We start from the raw sequence: 20,298 nt of genomic DNA on the forward strand, positions 1-20,298 counted from the left end.
GCTCCGTTTTTTCCGGATTATAGAAACAATTTTTCGCAGTAATATAGATTTGGCACGGTTTGAAAATTCACCTGACCTGTTTATTTTTGAAAAACTTTCGAAACCAAATGATTTCCCCCCGTGCCACGCTAATGTCGCCTTTTCCAGAATGGCGCTCCGATACATTAAATTAAGACTGCATGCTTATGCAAGAAATGTATCGAGGAAATCGAATGCACACAGTCATGCAGGGAAATTGGCCACACGTTCAAATATTAAGTGAGACAAATACCTCGAACACTGCTAAGTTCTTGCCTTATAAGTTACTGCTTTTCTAGTATTTAGGAACTGATTTTCCGGCCAATACTACTGATATACGTTTCGCTACTTTTTCGACTGCTATTTCTATACTATGGATTTCTCAATCTATCATATATATAGGCTAGTTCTTTCATATTTATTGCTCCTTTATTCATACTGTTCCTTTGTTCGCGTGCTTGCGATTATTGCATTTTAATTGTTGTATTATTCGTATTGTCATATTTATTGTCGCTTTATAGTCTTACTGTTTCTTTGTTAGTGTTGTTGCAATTGCTATTCGACATTATATTTGTGACATATAATTGTTATTTATATTGTATTGAATTGTTTTTTGATCACAACATCTATTGCAATAACATACATTTACCATAACTTGAAGGGTAAACGTATTATTGCAATGGGTGTTGTGATGAAACCAATCTTCAAGTTCTGTACCACGAACAGTCATTAATTTTTGCAAGTAATCTCGGGTTATAGCTGGGTTCGTTTCAGTTTCTTAGTAATAATAGATTATAAATTAAACCCTGATACTCGGACTTTTCGCAAATTATTGGAATGCTGGATCTCCAAATATCATATAGTAAATTATCATATTTATTGTTCCTTTAGGCTAATCTTACTGTTTGTTTGTTCTTGTTGTGGCTGTCATTATACTCGGCATTATGTGTATGTATATAATTGTAGTTTGAACTATATTGCATTACTTTTTATCACAACATCTATTGCAATATTATGCATTTGCCATAACTTTAAGACTAAATGTACTATTGCAATGGGTGTTGCGATATGAAACCACAATCATCAAGTTTTGTACCATGAACATTTCCTAATTATTTTAATATATTCATGGGCTAGCGTTCGTTTCAGTTTCTTAGTAATGATAAGTTAAGAGTATAAATTAATCACTGATACCCGGACTTTATAAATAAAGCGCGAAATCACCCAAAATGTCAATTTCAATAGAACCGGCGAGCGCGTCTATAGGCAAATTATAGGCAGACGGCAGCAGCTTCTGAGACCAAAATGGAGGACGTCCTACGTAACAATGAAATGACGACACAATGACCTCGCACTTCTTGTCCTTCTATATTCTTTGGGTAACACTAACGATTACTAAACAACGTACTTCAAAATAACATGGTGATGACAATGATTGATTGATTGATAGATAGATTTCTTCATTGCTATACTGCTGATATATCAATGATCAATAATGGGGAAACGCAATATAATGGAAGTCATAGTCAAGTCAGACAATCATGTGGTTGTAACAATGATATATATAATTGGGTTGAAATTATCAATTTCTTCTGCGAGTTTGGTAGGTAAATAAAATGAGAAGAGAAACGTTCACAAAACCTAGTAAATGCAAGAAAGCGACAAAATAAAATAATGGAGCAACATTGATGAAACAGCAGTCCACTTCATGGCTCCTGAGCAATGTGCCCTTTTAGGTACGCATATGTGCAATTGATTGGAGCTGACACGGGCTCTGCTCACATAAATTATAAGTTGCGCACAAAAATCCGAAGCGATGACCTTTTTTTCAGTGGTTACGCATTGTTGTCCAAGGGACCGCGCAGTGAATAGGTGAGCGCTTGCTGCAGACTCGTCAAAATTAGAGGTAACATTGCTTCTGAGCTATATGTAAACGGGGCTAAAAGCACGCATTACTTACACGAGAGTCGTTATTACCGTTCAACATCTATTATAGAAATGCTGCATCATTTGAGAATCTATATCTTGCAGCTTAATTCCTCCCCTGCAAATAACCCAGCGGGAGCAAACGGACCCCAGGGTCATTGGGTTTACCGATGACGTCATGATCGGCACACGAGTGTACCGTACCTTACCCTGGATGATCTGGTCATTTACCAGTGACATTACGATAAGTTTCAGCAGCGTTTCCAGCGTCGACCTCACAATCCCTCTCAATCTTACTGATCTCACAACTCGTGCGGCGACTTACCGGACTATTAAAATGTATACGTAAACTCTTTCATAGTGATCAAAGCCGGCGACAGATGATAAGATGAGAGCAGAAGCACATATTTTGTAACTTTATCTGATGAAGTGTGGACTTGCACATATTATGACACCACTTCGGCGAAAGATTTGGGTCGACTTTATGTGTTTGTCCCATATTGCATCTTTGAATGCACAATTTTGTGTCTAACTCGATTCTTTCGATTTAGAGTGCAGCGTCAAGAACACAGCAAATTCAAGTAAGCTGAGGAGTAGCCTAGGATTAAATTTGAACTTTATTCAACGTCATAACTCAGGCGATACCCGAATCAACAAACCATCATTTACTATCTACATGTTAGGCTCGTCGCCATATATATCGGGGTTAAATTAAGAATCGAATTAAAGAGGCGGTAGAAATATGTGAGTCCCAAACTGAAAACACTTTTTGCTAAGATCTAGAAAATTTCCATGATTTGTGAAAACGAGGTACACGAAGCCTATTATGCTACCCAGGAAACGTATAACATTGCATAAAGCAGGAGTTCTTAATGTATGGGTCACGAAGGGTATATATTGGGTCGCGACCGTAACCGAGTGATCTTTAAATGTGTATGTAATATTTACTGAATTTCTCGCATGCAGCAAAATCATTTCTTCGCGGCTCACGCGATCTCCTGTGAATAGTTACAGGGATTCCCGACCTTATTCAAGGTCGCCACCCAAAATTTCGATTTGAAAATGTTACGCGACACCTCCTCAAAATGTGGCGTGCTGATTACTAAATAAACGAACAGTACCGTCGCCCAAACCTACTCACGGCGTATGGGGAAACTGGCGACTATGTGCTCTGCTGGTACGGAGCATGGACCGGAGTCGGATTGGATATCCTGCTGGATTTTTTCAATTTTGGCCTGAGCCGGATCAGTACTTTTTCGATACGGCAGAATCTTTATCGACAAGCATGACTTTTGTAACTAAATAACTACCAACCAACCAACCACACGCAAGTAACCGCTAAGCCAGTGCGAAAATAAACGAGCCATATTTATAAATTCACGGAGCCACCGTACCATGTAGGGCGGAGCATGGACAGGAGCCGGATTGGGCATCTGGCCGGAGTTTTTATTTTTGACCAGATCCGGATCGGAGTCGGATCAGTACTTTTCCTGATACGGCCGGAGCCGGATCGGAGCCGGACCAGAGAATTGAAAAACAAGTTCGGAGTCGAACCAGAAAATTAGTCGATCCGCTCCGCACTATTGTGTGCAATTATGAAATCGTCAACCTCCGTCAATCAAGACGAAGTGATACTTGAAATTTTGCGTCACGCGAATTACGGATAAGTTATTTGGCCACGCCGAGCGAGCATGTATTATACTGTTGAGACATAGCACTGTCGATCACTTGTAGTTTTCCTGGTAGTAAAAACTACTGTTCTATTGATTTCTATGATCCCGACACTTTAATCTTCATAGTGAAGGCCAGACACCAAATTTAAGTTTTAGTAGGAAACGCATTAAATGACGCTTCGACTGATCTGATAACTTGGTTTCCCGCCGATAGCATCCGTTTAATTGGATTATATTGTAGCCTAATAGTAATTTGTATTTAATTTTCGTCGCCACCGCGACCTCAGAGAGTAGGCAAACGACAACCATTGGGGTCGTGACCCGTAGTTTGGGAACCCCTATGACAGTTTTTACATGTCCAAAGTTACCTCATTGGGTGCTATATCCAATAAGCGAGACACGCAGACAAGTGGTTGCGATACAATATGGCTTGATCATGAAAATGTGCCGGTATCTTTGCATTGCACAAATTGGTTTGATGTTAGAATAAGGTTTGTCTGACATTATGGCTTCTCTTGAATGCTTGCACGGGTAATACTCGAGCAGGGTAGAGGGAGCGAAACAGCGGGGCCGTAAATGCAGCGTGGCCAATGGTTAGCAAACGGCGATGGGTTCAGGTCAATCACAATATATTTATCTAAAATAGGAAAGCAATCGTTAAGAACTACATGTGGCGAGATAGCGTATAGTGGTATAATCCACAGCTACAACACCAATGGGTTGTGCGTTCGAGTCCGACGGAGGGTGACTCCATATTTCCTACCTAAGTGTTGGAGGTTTGTCTAGGCTTCTCCTCGCCATCTCATCCGCGTTAAGCGATGTCTTACAAAAAGTGTAGAAGTGGGCCGTGCTACAAGTCGGCAGATACGGAATGAAAAATAAGAAATATCGGCCTGTTGTAAATGACCACAGTCGTCGACAAACACCATGAATACCACAAACAACAACAACAACAACAACAACAGCGAGAATGGGGGTATTCGTTTTCTCCTGCACCACCGCGATGATTTTAACGACGGAGATGCGGATACGACCGTAAGGTCATCTATAGTCAGCACTCCTGTTTTCTTGTCTCCTCCATGCCATCTGTGGATGCTGAGCGCCTAGCTGCGGATACCAGTTTCGGAGTCTTCGGTTTGTGAGCTAAATTTAGCCATGACAATAGTACAGAAAAGACTCGAAATCACCACAGAATTCCGGAATGACTCGCATAATACTGTCTAATGAGCTTCCCAAATCGTGATCAAGTCCCATCGGAAGGAAGAATTCCACATATTCCAAAGTTAGTTTTTGCAGTGTGAATCATGTTGTAAGTGGCAAATATAGCGGCTGGTTTAAATCGGATTGGTACAATGATTTGAGGATATTCGAATTTGCGCCGAGCACTCGGTATCCAAATCATATTGCACAAGCTATGCATTTTCGCATGTCGACCCACGACATTGTCACAAAGCGCTATGATTAGGGTTGCATTTGTTATCAATTACTTTTGGTGACAGTCGCAATGTGGGTCTCAGATTGCCAGGGCAACAATATTAGGTGCCATCCATTTTAGGTGTCTATTGAAAAGGGCAAATTTGACATCTAGGCTTATATATATATATATATATCGGTCTCGACCAACACGAGGCGATCTTTTCAGGTCAAGGTTTGCGAGCCGCTGAGCAATTTGGCAGTACACACTTCACGGGGTCACATGTTAGCCGAAACGTCTTTGTCAACGTCTTGGTGTGTCGTGACGCGGTGATGGCCGACACCGAAATGCATATCCCTACACCTACATATATTACGCGTTTTTGTTGTGGTAGGGATACCTATATTAATACCAAGACAGCTAGCGACAAGACAACGCGCGAGGAGCAAAGAAAATTTGAAAATAGTTCTATAAATATAAAAAATACTATAGCCTATCATTTATGTTAATTTACGAAATAATTTTGAGCCCCCTTCGTGATTGACCCCCCCCCCTAATTGAGGAGTTTGGGGTGCGGCAATTACGGCCCTGCCTAAAGCGTAGAAAAATTGACAACCCACGGAGAAACCTCGAGTGCCCTATAGAATTTGAAAATCCCGGACATCAGAGCGCAAATCCCAGACAAGTTCCGGGTAATCCAGATGAATGGAACCGCTTACCATAGCTATATGCGTGAAGTATGCCGCTTTACGGACAATATTTTATCGTTCCATAGGCTGAAAGATTCGTAATACAGGTTGGCGCCGTTTATTACCGTGTACGTGTATGATGTATTTGAATTACCCTACCATTGTTATTAATATAGATGTTGTCATTTTATACTTTCTTTACTGCCGTTCACGAAAAATCACAACTTAAATCTGCTTGCGACAAGGTGCGTAGGAGTAGAGTCGATTTGAGATTGCGGCAGATCTTTTTTATTCTACCGCGCGATACAGCGGCCAAATCGAGATTGAAATAATGCAGGGCGGTGGGCAATTATATTCTCCGCGGATCAAATGAGTAACATAAAATACGTTGGCGGGACGAGTCAAAATGTTCAGTTATATTCTCAGGCGTATTAATAATATTTCTAAATTGAGAGCGGTAAATTACATTGTTAATAAATGCTGCTCGGTGGATGCGTTGATATTAGATATTGAGAAAATGAATTAATTACCAAAAAAGCAATAATATATTTATTTTCCGTCATAATTCGAAATAATGTTAAACAATAAACATGATACATTTTGAATTCTCTTTAATCCACGTTTTTATATTAAGAGATTAAAAGGTATTTGGGATACAACCAAGCTCATTGTCTTAATGGCTGCATTCCGAACAGTTGCTGCTTGGTAAAGTCGGCATATAGATATATCGGTTTCGGCCAATACGAGGCGGTACTTCTGGTCAAGGTTTCCTCGCCGCCGAGCTTTCTGGTAGCACACTTCGCAGACTCGTATGTTAGCTGGAACGGCATTATCAACGTCTTGGTGTGTCCTGTGTCGTGACGCGTTAACAGCCGACGCCGAAATGCTGAGCATGCTGATCTCTATAAATTAAGCGTTTTTTCTGGGAGAGCGGTATCCATATTAATACCAAGACAACTATAGCCACGATAAATCGCGCGAACGAAATTCGAATAAAGTTTTATAAATAGCTGAAATCACTCTATATTTTATGTTAATTTACGAAATAATTTTAGGTCTCCTTCGAGCTCGGGTCCCCTCCATACCGATTTCATTCCACTTGGTGACAACGAAACTAAAACTCTCGTTGATAAATTAACTTTCATTGGCGAGGAGCGTATAATTTCAGTACTCGAAAAATTCGTCTTTTACTACTCGATTCGAATCATTAAAATCAATACTCGATTCGGATTCGAGTTCTCGAATCATCAACGAGCATTGATTAACTTGTTTTACAAAATAGGTTTTTCGAAACGTAGCATATCACGAAACAATTTGAAGCACGGAACGTGCAATGCGTAACGTGACAATGGCAACAATGAAGGTTAGAACTATACTATATGGAAAGAGTGACTTCTTGTGACTTTAATTGTCACGAAACATACGTTGTAACATTGGCTTTATTTTGAACCTGGATTACGCATGCGAACCTGCGAGGGACGTATAGGCTGCGTAATCGAGGCATATTAATGAACAGGCTTCAAAGTAAACCAATTTCCGTTACGGTTCAGTTTATACAGCCTTTGAATAGTATATTCATATTGAAATAAACCCGAATATTTTCGGTTGACACTCGTCAGGGTTATTGTCAGCAACTAGTGACGATTACTCCTGACGAGTGTCAGCCGAAAATATTCGGGTTTATTTCAATATGAATATACTATTCAATTGTATATTAAAGTTCTGTACCTCCAAGAAGCTCTTCATACAGCCTATGGTTTCATTCTACGCAGCAATATTCAGAAGTACGTTTTATGTTTTGAATTCCATGCAACGGGCACGCGGGCCGCTCATAATAACTCCGCGCATTTGGCCCGCAAGCCGCACTTTGCCCAGGTCTGCCATAAGGTCACGCACGCACTAATCTAGCCGATTGTCCGACATTTGAGAATGCGACAATTTGGCTTAGCATCAGGGGTAGGGAACCGTTTACGAGCGGGCTACATATTTTTAATTATATTTCCGTGATGGTCACATGGAAACTTTCGAAATTTAAGTCAATTAACATGCAAATTTTAAAGCAAAGTGAGCAACTGTAGACGACAGTAAAAATCTGAATCTACTGTTTATTCTACACAACAGAAACACGATCTTACATTAGGGGCTTTCCAAGGAATCCGTGCAGCACGAGCGTGGGTAGCCGTACCTCATTTGTTCTACTGGCCGTCACGCGCGGTTCCTCCAAACCGGAATATATCATTTCAGCGATGGAGAATATTGTTAATCATATCACTCTGTTAACTTAAGTGGCTTACTCAACTCTCAAATTTATCGTTGGGAACTCAACGGTGCGCTATTGCGACCTACCTAACAATTGGGAATGTGGATGGCTATGTTGGTAATTTAAATTTGTAATTGGGAATGTCACTTTCGAGGGAGTTCTTTCTCGCCGATGACCAGGAAGACAGTGTGGATTTAAAAACTGTATTGTTATACAGGCGCCGTGTCTGCTTATCTCTCCGATCAATCAACTCACTGCGCGATCCAGGATTTCAAGGCCCAAAATAGCGGATACGTCCAATTCGTGAGCGATATGAGTTGCCATCGCAAGAGCAAATTTGCTTTTGAAATTATGCAAATTTCGTATCGAACTCGGCAGATTAGAGTCGTCATCAGTAGACACCCTTAATTAATTAGAAGGTTCCGTATTTGCCCTATAAAAACTATTATATTGGACTAATAAATGAGTTATCAAATTATTGGAAATTTTAGGATTTTGAAAAGGGAGGGGTTCCAGACCCCCCAAACGCCCCTGTATTCGCCATGGTATTGACCTCTTGTAGACTTGTCTCAGATATTTCAAGAATATTTATTCTGACCGTTAAGACAATTTACCAAAAACCTTCAGCAATATTGATTAATAAGATGCGAAATGGTATCGTAAAAATATTTAGCAGTGGGACACGTTAAACGTATAATATATTATCAAAATACCCATGCTGGATGACTCGCGAGCCATAGATTCCCTATACCCCTAATGACACTCAATATTGAAAATAGTCCATCAACGGTATTACGACAAATTGTTGTATATCTGACGCTGCTTACAACTGGGATTCAATTTGCCACACTTCAAACTATCTTTTTAATAATGAATTATATAATCGACACAGGTTCCAACACACTGACATAGGTATTGTACATTGTACGTACATCTCTGTATATTTTCAAAGTGTATACAAATCAAAAATCACCAAGAACGAAGCGACCTACATGGAGTTATAGTTCGCCATAGCAGTAAAATATGCCTAATCAGCGCGGGTGCAAGGAGACTCTCAAATGAAATTAACTGAATACGTAACAACCGAAAATACATAAAATATTGAAACAACAGTGATAAAGTGATAGATTTGAGAGCGGAGCACCGTGGATTTAGAGCTGCTGAGCGGCCTACATGAAAGTGCGCAACTAAATGCTAAGTTGCACAGCAAATGGCAGTGCCGTAGCACTCCTACTGCGAAGTTCAAGAGGCGAAAGATGACGATGAAATATCAACTTTAATGTCAATGTATTGTACATGATTTATCGCCCTATGTCTAAACGACACAGAGATGACGAAATGAGAAAGAGTGAAAACTAAAGAATAGTGCTTTCTAAAGTATGCAAACGAATATCACACGGCCACGGAAATAATATATAGTTCAAATGATAAACCGGCCTAAGGGTAGGAAGTGACTTTCTACGACGGAGTAGTGATCGGCAAATGAGCTTAAAATAATCGACAGGTAGGTTTGTTAGTCGACTTCTTCCACGGTCGGTCCGGTTGCATTGCCGCCATTGAAATCTGCGCTTTGACCTTGATGAAGCTTTGTAAGGATCGGCGACGTCACGTTTTCCAACTCCTTCTGATGGTATTCGTACTCGTCTTTCTCGGCGGTGTGATTGTTATCGAGCCAAGAAAGACTTTCGTTGCATTTATCCAATATCGTCTGCTTGTCTTGCGCGGATAACTTGCAGCCGACTTTGTCGTCTTCTACGGACGCTTTCACGTTGAAAATGTACGATTCTAAAGAGTTCTTCGCTTGGATGCGTTCTCTTTCGCGATCATCTTCTTCTTTATACTTTTCGGCTTCCTGGACCATCCTCTCGATTTCGTCTTTACTCAGCCGACCTTTGTCGTTTGTGATTGTGATATTCTGCGATTTACCGGTGCTTTTGTCCGACGCAGACACGTTCATGATTCCGTTCTGGTCTACATTGAAAGCTACTTCGATTTGAGGCACGCCTCTCGGCGCTGGGAGATCAAACTTTCCTAGTAAGTTGTTGTCTTTCGTCAGGGCGCGTTCGCCTTCGTAAACTTGGATTGTTACAGCCGGTTGATTGTCGGAGTATGTAGTGAAAACTTGGGACTGTTTCGCTGGTATCGTAGTTCCGCGTTTGATCAAAGTCGTCATAACACCGCCTGCAGTCTCGATCCCGAGAGACAGCGGAGCTACGTCGAGCAATAGCACGTCTTTGACTTGTTCCGATTGATCACCGGAGAGAATGGCAGCTTGAACGGCGGCTCCATACGCGACTGCTTCGTCGGGATTGATCGACTTGTTGAGATCTTTTCCATTGAAAAAGTCCCGCAATAGCTTCTGTATTTTCGGTATGCGCGTGGACCCGCCGACGAGGACGATTTCGTCGATCTTGCCTTTGTCGAGTTTCGAGTCGCGAAGCGCCTGTTCCACAGGATCTAAAGTTTGGCGAAACAGATCAGAACACAGCTCTTCGAACCTGGCTCTTGTTATGGAGCTGTAGAAATCGATGCCTTCGAACAGCGAATCGATTTCTATGCTTGCTTGCGTTGATGACGAAAGTGTTCTTTTCGCTCTTTCGCATGCAGTTCGAAGTCTTCTCAAAGAGCGTTTGTTGACCGTCAAGTCCTTTTTGTATTTACGTTTGAATTCTTGAACAAAATGATTGACCATTCTGTTGTCGAAATCTTCTCCTCCCAGATGAGTGTCTCCACGCGTCGCCTTTACTTCGAATATTCCCGAGTCTATGGTCAGAACGCTTACGTCGAAAGTACCGCCGCCGAGATCGAATATTAGAATGTTCCGTTCCGAAGTCTTTTTGTCAAGTCCGTACGCTATAGCAGCCGCCGTCGGTTCGTTGATTATTCGCAGAACGTTCAACCCGGCAATGACGGCTGCATCTTTAGTCGCTTGTCTTTGCGAATCGTTGAAGTACGCCGGTACGGTGATGACTGCGTCTGTAACGCCTTGTCCTAGATAAGCCTCCGCGGTTTCTTTCATTTTTGTCAGCACCATCGAACTAATTTCTTCTGGGAAGAATCTTTTCTTTTCGCCTTTGAATTCTACCTCGATTTTTGGCTTATCTCCGTCGGCAATCACGTTGAACGACCAATGCTTCTTGTCGCTCTGAACAGTAGAGTCGTTGAACTTGCGTCCGATCAATCTTTTCGCATCGAAAACCGTGTTGGTCGGATTCATGGCCACTTGATTCTTAGCGGCATCTCCGATTAGTCGCTCGGTGTCGGTGAAAGCCACGTAACTCGGAGTTGTGCGATTTCCTTGGTCGTTGGCGATTATTTCCACCTTTCCATGTTGGTATACTCCAACACAAGAGTACGTCGTTCCGAGATCAATACCGATCGCTGGCATTTTTAGTTACACGTTTCCTAAACTTCGCAGATGCAATATATCGTCCTTCAGGAAATTTGCTTTCGTCTCAGCATTCGAATTTCAAGTAATATGAACAGGGTCGGTTTCATCGTCCATTATATATACTTGCGATCGATTCGTCGCGAGATGGCGCGCAAGTTCGAGAATTTTCTATAGCAGAAAATTCGAGAAACCCGAATGATTATAGTATAGTATTTGCATTGATTCTCGTCATGATACAGTTGTTCATTTTAGTCGTAGTTGTCATCAGCGACAATGTTCTTTGTCATCCGCACGGATATCACCACAAACTCATTCATTTGCCGTTTTTACCAGATGTCAGCTTAACTCGGCCATGACAATAGTAGCCTACAGAAAAGACTCGAACTCTCCAGAGATTTCCGGAATAACTAACATTGTGTCTGATGAACATACCTATATCGAGATCGAGTCACCTCACTCTCCTTGGGACGAAGAATTCCACCCATTCCTCCAAAGTTATTTCTCCGTCGCGTAGAATATGTTATAAGCGGCACATAGCATCACAATACAGCGGAAGTTATCGCATGCGAAATACTCCGCAGAGGTTGAGCTGTAATGTGTATAAAGCAGTGGTTCCCAACCTTTTTCGGTGGCAGGGCCAAATTTGGAATTTCAGAGTACGACCGGGGCCGCACAAATACCAAGGCAATGAAAGGAACCGAAAATGGTCACCAAAATACGAAAATTGGCATTGTTCCGATCATTCGCTTGACGCCTTTGGCCATTGTGTTGCCGCGTTCCCGTTGTTCGGAACAATCAACCTTTGCTGGCTATTTCGGAGTAGTTTTATTGCCATGCCGAGATTTCAATTCGTATTTATGGAATCGGTGCGACACTTGCTTTCGATAAACACCGACATATCAAATTATTCGGACGTTCGGGTCGCGAGCTACAGGACTACCAATTATGTTGCTTTTTGCCGGCTAAGCAGTACGCATCTCGGCGTATTCAATCGTGAGTCATAGGATGATAACAGAACTACAGAACTTCGAAGCCCCCACACCCCCTCAGGCTAGATGGCTGTTTACCGCTATTTATCATCTACATTGTGTGTCCATTTTAGGCAGCTTCTCTCGACTGATCGCGCGAGGCGCGAAAAAATTCTATAATTCATGATTGAATCGGTCAATATAATCGGGAATTGCATGTATATTGGTATCAATTTTTATCCTCCCTCTGCTCACGTAATCAGATTGACCGGTTGAGCCGATTGAGTTGTGTTTGAAAAGGTAGGGCCAGTCAATAATAATTAAACATCTTGGGCGTATACCCGCTGGCAGGAACCAAGCAGCACTTCGTCAGGCCCCCCGAAACACTTAGGTCTTGAGCTTACATAGGGTGATAAACCGACCCCTCGTGCCGTTGTCTGCTTCTGCCACGAAATCAGGATCCCCGTTTAGTGAACCAGCGTGGAGCACGAAAATTTTCGATAAATCAAAATAAAATAGGTCAATAAGATCGGAAATTGCATATATATTGCTATCAATTACTTGTCCTCTCTGCTCACGTAATCAGATTTACTGGTAGAGCTGAGTGAGGTGTCTTGGAAACTGTAGGGCCCGTAAATAATAATTGAACATATTCGGACGGGCGGACCCGTTGGTACGACTTCGTTACATGATGTTATTTGTTATTTCGTGACCTCCAGTCTGCTATATCAAGAAATATAGAATCGCCCAAACATACTGAACTAAAAGATGCACACGATTTCAAATTGGTAGTTCTTTCCCGGCACATAATTCTTCCCTGCGGGATGGTAGCCTATTTGTCTCGTGACGTTCAGATTGCCGAAACAGGAATCTTCCGTGCCACTGTCGAGGAGGTTCTTCTCTACGGAATAGAAGCACTCACGCTGACAGAATAGCTGGCTAAGACACTCAGCGCCAACTACGATGCACTCCTCCGCTACGCACTCGGCATCCACCACCCGGAGCACATATCCACCAATGCTCTGCGCAAACTCACAAAAACAGTCCCATGCCGTTTGCTGGCTGCTGAACGACGCTTACGCTTAATCGGTCATCTAGTGCGGCATCAAGACGATCAACCAGCCGCCGCCATCATCAACCACATTCCGACGGAGCCATGACGCAGAGGTGGCTGGAATAGAACCACATAGCGCTCAACAATAGAGACCGAGCTAGCGCAACGCGGGCTATCGCTCGAAGACGCCCACGACCGCCCACGATGGAGGCGCTTAATAAGGGCCCAAAACTCATTATCTTGATGTTCATTTGTTTCCTGTTTTCTTTTGCCCTTTTATTTAATTGAAAGCCGATATATATATATATAAGACAGGAACATTCGGCGCCAATCATTTACGCGCCTATGGTCAACTATAGCTATATGTATTTTGAATATACATAACGAAGTTTTCGGTCAGCTTAAGGGCAGTCCTTTTCCGCCAAGGTTTTCTCGTTGCTGAACGTTCAGGTACACTACTTGCTGTAATATGTTACACGGCCTAAAACTTTATATGTCTTCGTGCGTCGTGGCTCGGTAATGGCCAACGCCGATATGCCCACTTCTATAAATCTTGCGTATTTTATCTTGGTCGAAGAGTACCCGATAATTAAGGTACTTGGAAACTTGAAATCGCGCGCACGCCAAAAATCTTTGAAAAAGTTGCATAGCATTTCATAAAATACGCTATAATTTATGCTAATTCACTAAATAATTTTGGGCCCCCTTCGAGCTCGCTCCCCCGGCAGTTACGGTCATGTCAATACCTATATCGATACCTATATCTATATCTATAGGTACTGCCCGTTCAACTGGAAAGTTGGGGCACATTGCATTGAAACAGAAGTGACATAATCTTAGCAGTCTACTCACAACTTTCCTGCAATCCTAATTGAAAACTCCAGACTCCAAGCCAAGCAAGAGTATTTTATAAATATATATTTTTTTCATAAATCGATTTCTCAATATTTTTGTGGGGGCCGCAAGAAGGCTAGCTGGGGGCCGCATGCGGCCCTCAGGGCCGCGGTTGGGAATCACTGGTATAAAGTATCAATTCGGAATATAAAATCTGCAGTATAACGTGACAATAATTTATGGGCACAGGGAAGTGGTACTTACCCTGTGTTCACCGAGCCAGTCCAAGCGCTAAGGGGTTCGCCGGAGGACAAGACACACATTAAACTGCTACATTGGAAGTTTCAATGATTCGCACTAAATATTTATTGTAATATTTTCGACTTGTGTAAAAATTATGTTTTAATGTTTTTTAACACTATTGTTGACGCACAGTCCTTTTTGTCCATCAGTTTCCGATAGTAAGGCATTAGATGTGTACTGTAATGTAGTATTTTGTTTTTGTGGCTTGAATGTGGAATGTGGCAGATATTTTTTTGACTTGGAGAAATTTTGGGTTCTCTTAATTAAAGTTACACAATAGCGTGAGTGCTCGGACAGAGTAGACGAGAAATGCCACTGTAATATGGCTGGACATAGCGATTGAATTACATGAATACGAGTATCATAATAATGATTCCAGTCGAGTGGTGAGAGTTGCCGTTTTCGAGTAACTAAGCTAGAGACAATATTGCGCCCTTTACACCAAGCCTTATTTTATGAACGGAAAATATAGTTTCAATGCCTTCATTCCGGAAGATCGATTGTTCGTTACTCGCCATCCAGAACCTGTTGCACACATCTACGCATTCTCAGTTAGTCACTGAAATAACATTTATTTTGAGTTAATGATCGACCCGCGACTTTATTGTCAGAAATGATTATTTTGGAATCGGGAAAGGAGGACACTTTTTCAAAATTTTCAATCTTGAAAAAAAATGGTAAAATATTCCCACTTCGTGGTCGGTTGACTAAAAAAGGTCAACTTTCCCGCTAAGTGCCCAAAATACGACTTTTCTTTTATATTATCAGGTGGTTGACTAAAAAAATAAAAGGCCAACTTTCTAGATCAGCTCCCGAAATAGCCACCGGAGCGATACTTCAATACTGATTCACTCTATCTCAATCGAATTTGCCCTACATTTAACAAAAGTTATCAAAAAAGAGGTCAGAATCTCAAAAAGGAGGACATTTTCAAAAACCTCAAAAAGGAGGACAAATCCTCCTAACGGAGGACGTATGGTAACCCTATGTTTGATTGGAACACTATTCCAAATCGCTTATAATGCTTTCTTTCTTTTGCAGTACTTCCATCTTGGGATGTATCGAACCGATGAAATTCTTTATACACTGTACTAAAGATACGTCTGTCAGGTTCGCATTTACATTTCACATGTGTCTTGTATTTCCGGGGCTGCTGGTTTACCTTGGGTCCTATTGCAGAGCATGCAGGAATATGCTTCTGTCTCAATGTGTCGGTGCCATGGTTATCGTCGTGGTGGTCGGTCTGTGGAATGATCACGAATGCGTGTAACTATTCCCGAGCCCGTTTTCTGGAAAGTTCTAGGCTTTTCGGTAGCAAGCACTATCGATCACAGTCATGTGACATTCTGAAATGAAGATAGGGACAATATCTATGCTGAAATAACAAATGTTGGGTCATGTGGCGCAATACATATATGGGTGATTTCCAGAAAATTCTACCACGCATAGCAAAGAAAAATTTCTCGAGCGCGCGCGCCATCTCGCGACGAATCGGAAAAAGCCAGACAACACACACTAGAGTAGACATTCGGAAGAGGGGAGGTTAATCACGGATTGGATTATACATTAATCTGTGAACTTGAAGAATTAAAAAACGTATTCTTTTTGCGTTTAAAAGGAAAAAATGCCATTTTCTCGTATTTCGTATCCATGACTATTTCATACGGCTTCGTGACAATGAAGTCGCGGGTCGATCATTAACTCAAAAAAATGTTATTTCAGTGAGTAACTGAGCATGCGTAGATGTGTGCAACAGGTTCTGGATGGCGAGTAACGAACAACCGATATTCCGGAATGAAGGCATCGAAACTATATTTTCCGTTCATAAAATAAGGCTTGGTGTAAAGGGCGCAATATTGTCTCTAGCTTAGTTACTCGAAAACGGCGACTCTCACCACTCGACTGGAATCATTATTATAATTGATACTCGACTCGTATTCATGTACTTCAATCGCTGCGTCCAGCCTTATTACAGTGGTTATTGGCCTTTACTAACCTGTTGAGCACTCACGCTATTGTGTAACTTAAATTAAGCGAACCCAAAATTTTCTCCAAGTAACAAAAACATCTCCCACATTCCACATCTCAGCCACAAAAACAAAATACCACATGGCACATCTAACGCCTTACTATCGAAAACTGATGCACAAAAAGGACTGTGCGTCAACAATAGTGTTAAAAAACATAAAAACATGATTTTTACACAAGTCGAAAATATTACAATGAATATTTATAGTGCGAGTCATTGAAACTTCCAATGTAGCAGTTTAATGCGTGTCTTGACCTCTGGCGAACCCCTCAGCGCTTGGACTGGCTCGGTGAACACTGGGTAAGAACCACTTACCTATGCCCATGAATAATTGTCATGTTATACGGCAGATTTTATTTTCCGAATTGATACTTTATACACATTAGGCTACAGCCCAACCTCTGCGGAGTATTTCGCATGTGATAACTTCCGCTGTATTGTGATGCTATTTGCCGCTTATAACATATTCTGCAGGATGGAGAAATAACTTTGGAATGGGTGGAATTCTTCGTCCCCAGGGGACGCGATCTCGATATAGGTATGTTCATCAGACACCATGTTAGTTATTCCTGAAATCTCTGGAGAGTTCGAGTCTTTTCTGTAGGCTGCTATTGTCATGGCCAAATTAGGCTGACATCAGGTAAAACGACAAATGAAAGCGTATGTGGTGATATCGGTGCAGATGACAAAGAGCATTCTAGCTGATGACAATTACGACTAAAATGAACAACTGTATGATCACGAGAATCAGTGCAAATACTATACTAATCATTCAGGTTTCTCGAATATTCTGCAATAGAAAATTCTCGAACTTGCGCGCCATCTCGCGACGAATCGATCGCAAGTATATATAATGGACGCTGAAACCGACCTTGTTTATATTACTTGAAATTCGAATGCTGAGACGGAAGCAATTTTCCAGAAGGACGATATATTGTATCTGCGAAGTTTAAGAAACGTGTAACTAAAAATGCCAGCGATCGGTATTGATCTCGGAACGACGTACTCTTGTGTTGGAGTGTACCAACATGGAAAGGTGGAAATAATAGCCAACGACCAAGGAAATCGCACAACTCCGAGTTACGTGGCTTTCACCGACACCGAGCGACTAATCGGAGATGCCGCTAAGAATCAAGTGGCCATGAATCCGACCAACACGGTTTTCGATGCGAAAAGATTGATCGGACGCAAGTTCAACGACTCTACTGTTCAGAGCGACAAGAAGCATTGGTCGTTCAACGTGATAGCCGACGGAGATAAGCCAAAAATCGAGGTTGAATTCAAAGGCGAAAAGAAAAGATTCTTTCCAGAAGAAATTAGTTCCATGGTGCTAACAAAAATGAAAGAAACCGCGGAGGCCTATCTAGGACAAGGCGTTACAGACGCAGTCATCACCGTACCGGCGTACTTCAACGATTCGCAAAGACAAGCGACTAAAGATGCAGCCATCATTGCCGGGTTGAACGTTCTGCGAATAATCAACGAACCGACGGCGGCTGCTATAGCGTACGGACTTGACAAAAAGACTTCGGAACGGAACATTCTAATATTCGATCTCGGCGGCGGTACTTTCGACGTAAGCGTTCTAACCATAGACTCGGGAATATTCGAAGTAAAGGCGACACGTGGAGACACTCATCTGGGAGGAGAAGATTTCGACAACAGAATGGTCAATCATTTTGTTCAAGAGTTCAAACGTAAATACAAAAAGGACTTGACGGTCAACAAACGCTCTTTGAGAAGACTTCGAACTGCATGCGAAAGAGCGAAAAGAACACTTTCGTCATCAACGCAAGCCAGCATAGAAATCGATTCGCTTTTCGAAGGCATCGATTTCTACAGCTCCATAACCAGAGCCAGGTTCGAAGAGCTGTGTTCTGATCTGTTTCGCCAAACTTTGGATCCTGTGGAACAGGCGCTTCGCGACTCGAAACTCGACAAAGGCAAGATCGACGAAATCGTCCTCGTCGGCGGGTCCACGCGCATACCGAAAATACAGAAGCTATTGCGCGACTTTTTCAATGGAAAAGATCTCAACAAGTCGATCAATCCCGACGAAGCCGTCGCGTATGGAGCCGCCGTTCAAGCCGCCATTCTCTCCGGTGATCAATCGGAACAAGTCAAAGACGTGCTATTGCTCGACGTTGCTCCGCTGTCTCTCGGGATCGAGACTGCAGGCGGTGTTATGACGACTTTGATCAAACGCGGAACTACGATACCAGTGAAACAGTCCCAAGTTTTCACTACATACTCCGACAATCAACCGGCTGTAACAATCCAAGTTTACGAAGGCGAACGCGCCCTGACGAAAGACAACAACTTACTAGGAATGTTTGATCTCACCGGCCTACCACCAGCGCCGAGAGGCGTGCCTCAAATCGAAGTAGCTTTCAATGTAGACCAGAACGGAATCATGAACGTGTCTGCGTCGGACAAAAGCACCGGTAAATCGCAGAATATCACAATCACAAACGACAAAGGTCGGCTGAGTAAAGACGAAATCGAGAGGATGGTCCAGGAAGCAGAGAAGTACAAAGAAGCAGATGATCGCGAAAGAGAACGCATCCAAGCGAAGAACTCTTTAGAATCGTACATTTTCAACGTGAAAGCGTCCGTGGAAGACGACAAAGTCGGCGGCAAGTTATCCGCGCAAGACAAGCAGACGATATTGGATAAATGCAACGAAAGTCTTTCGTGGCTCGATAACAATCACACCGCCGAGAAAGACGAGTACGAATACCAGCAGAAGGAGTTGGAAACCCTAACATCACCGATTTTGACAAAGCTTCATCAAGGTCACAGCGCTGCTGATTCCAATAGCGGCAGTGCTGCAGGCGGACCAACCGTTGAAGAAGTTGACTAACCAAATAAAAGCGGAGAAGTACCATTATCCACTGATTATTTTCAGTTTGTAAGTCCACAACTGCTCCGTTACAGAGTTTGACTTGCTGTATAGTGTATATAGATCGGTATTTCATATGGACTATTCAATTAGAGTTTAAACAATTCGTTGTTAAAGCATCATATTTTGTTTCTGCGCGGTATATCCTTAGGTCGATAAATCATGCACATTGTGCAATATATCGACAACCCCATTTATTTTGTTTAGCAGTGATCCTACCCAACGTAAATGACCTCAAAATTGAATTTGAGTGATTTGAGGCTGCAACAGTTTCATGAGCGACCTCGTGTACTTGAGCTCTTCTCTGTAGGCCGCTCAGCGGGACTGTAATAATAACAACCGTAAATTGTACACGGCGCGGAATCGCATATATTGCTTCATCACTGTGATGTCGATGTTCTGTGTAGGCATATGTATCATTTTTGATTGTCACGTATTTTTTCCATGTCATTAAAACGCCTTATTTGCACCAACTGGGAACAATTCGTGAGTCATTCTCGTTGAAGTTCGAAATTGGACAGTGTGTTATTGTGCCTGCGAATTGCAATGCATTGATGCGCATAAGAGTTACTCAAAGGGCTTTGCAAAAGTTGATCGTGAAATGCTGCAATTGTGCTGGCCATGGGGTAGAATTACATCAGCTTTTCAACAGATATTCTGATTTTATTCGATTCTTTTGAACGGGTCGAATCTTCTACATCCTAATTACCTTCGTCGCCGCTGCGCAGAATGGTATTACATAATATGAACTAATATATAACTAATTGCACATTTGGCAGAAATCGGATTTCAATTGATAAGGTCATACGATAGAGTTACCATATGCGCCATCCCTTT

The 20,298-nt window shown here is 42.1% G+C and overlaps 2 protein-coding genes across 2 annotated transcripts; one reads left to right on the forward strand and one right to left on the reverse strand.

Annotated features, from left to right (window-relative positions):
* Positions 1-8,889: 8,889 nt before the first annotated feature.
* On the reverse strand, positions 8,890-11,474 carry LOC145443708 (heat shock cognate 71 kDa protein-like). The gene has a single exon (XM_080321656.1). It carries the CDS (start codon positions 11,366-11,368, stop codon positions 9,494-9,496), a length of 1,875 nt encoding a protein of 624 aa, XP_080177782.1. The 5' UTR covers positions 11,369-11,474; the 3' UTR covers positions 8,890-9,493.
* A 5,951-nt stretch (positions 11,475-17,425) lies between these two features.
* LOC145443707 (heat shock cognate 71 kDa protein-like) lies at positions 17,426-19,934 on the forward strand. Its single transcript, XM_080321655.1, has one exon. The coding sequence runs from the start codon at positions 17,530-17,532 to the stop codon at positions 19,420-19,422; it is 1,893 nt and encodes a 630-aa protein (XP_080177781.1). The 5' UTR covers positions 17,426-17,529; the 3' UTR covers positions 19,423-19,934.
* Positions 19,935-20,298: the final 364 nt, after the last annotated feature.

Source organism: Botryllus schlosseri, chromosome 7 (assembly GCF_051294905.1).
Source record: "Botryllus schlosseri isolate E-star chromosome 7, Bs_hap1, whole genome shotgun sequence".
In the NCBI taxonomy this organism is placed as follows: domain Eukaryota; kingdom Metazoa; phylum Chordata; class Ascidiacea; order Stolidobranchia; family Styelidae; genus Botryllus; species Botryllus schlosseri.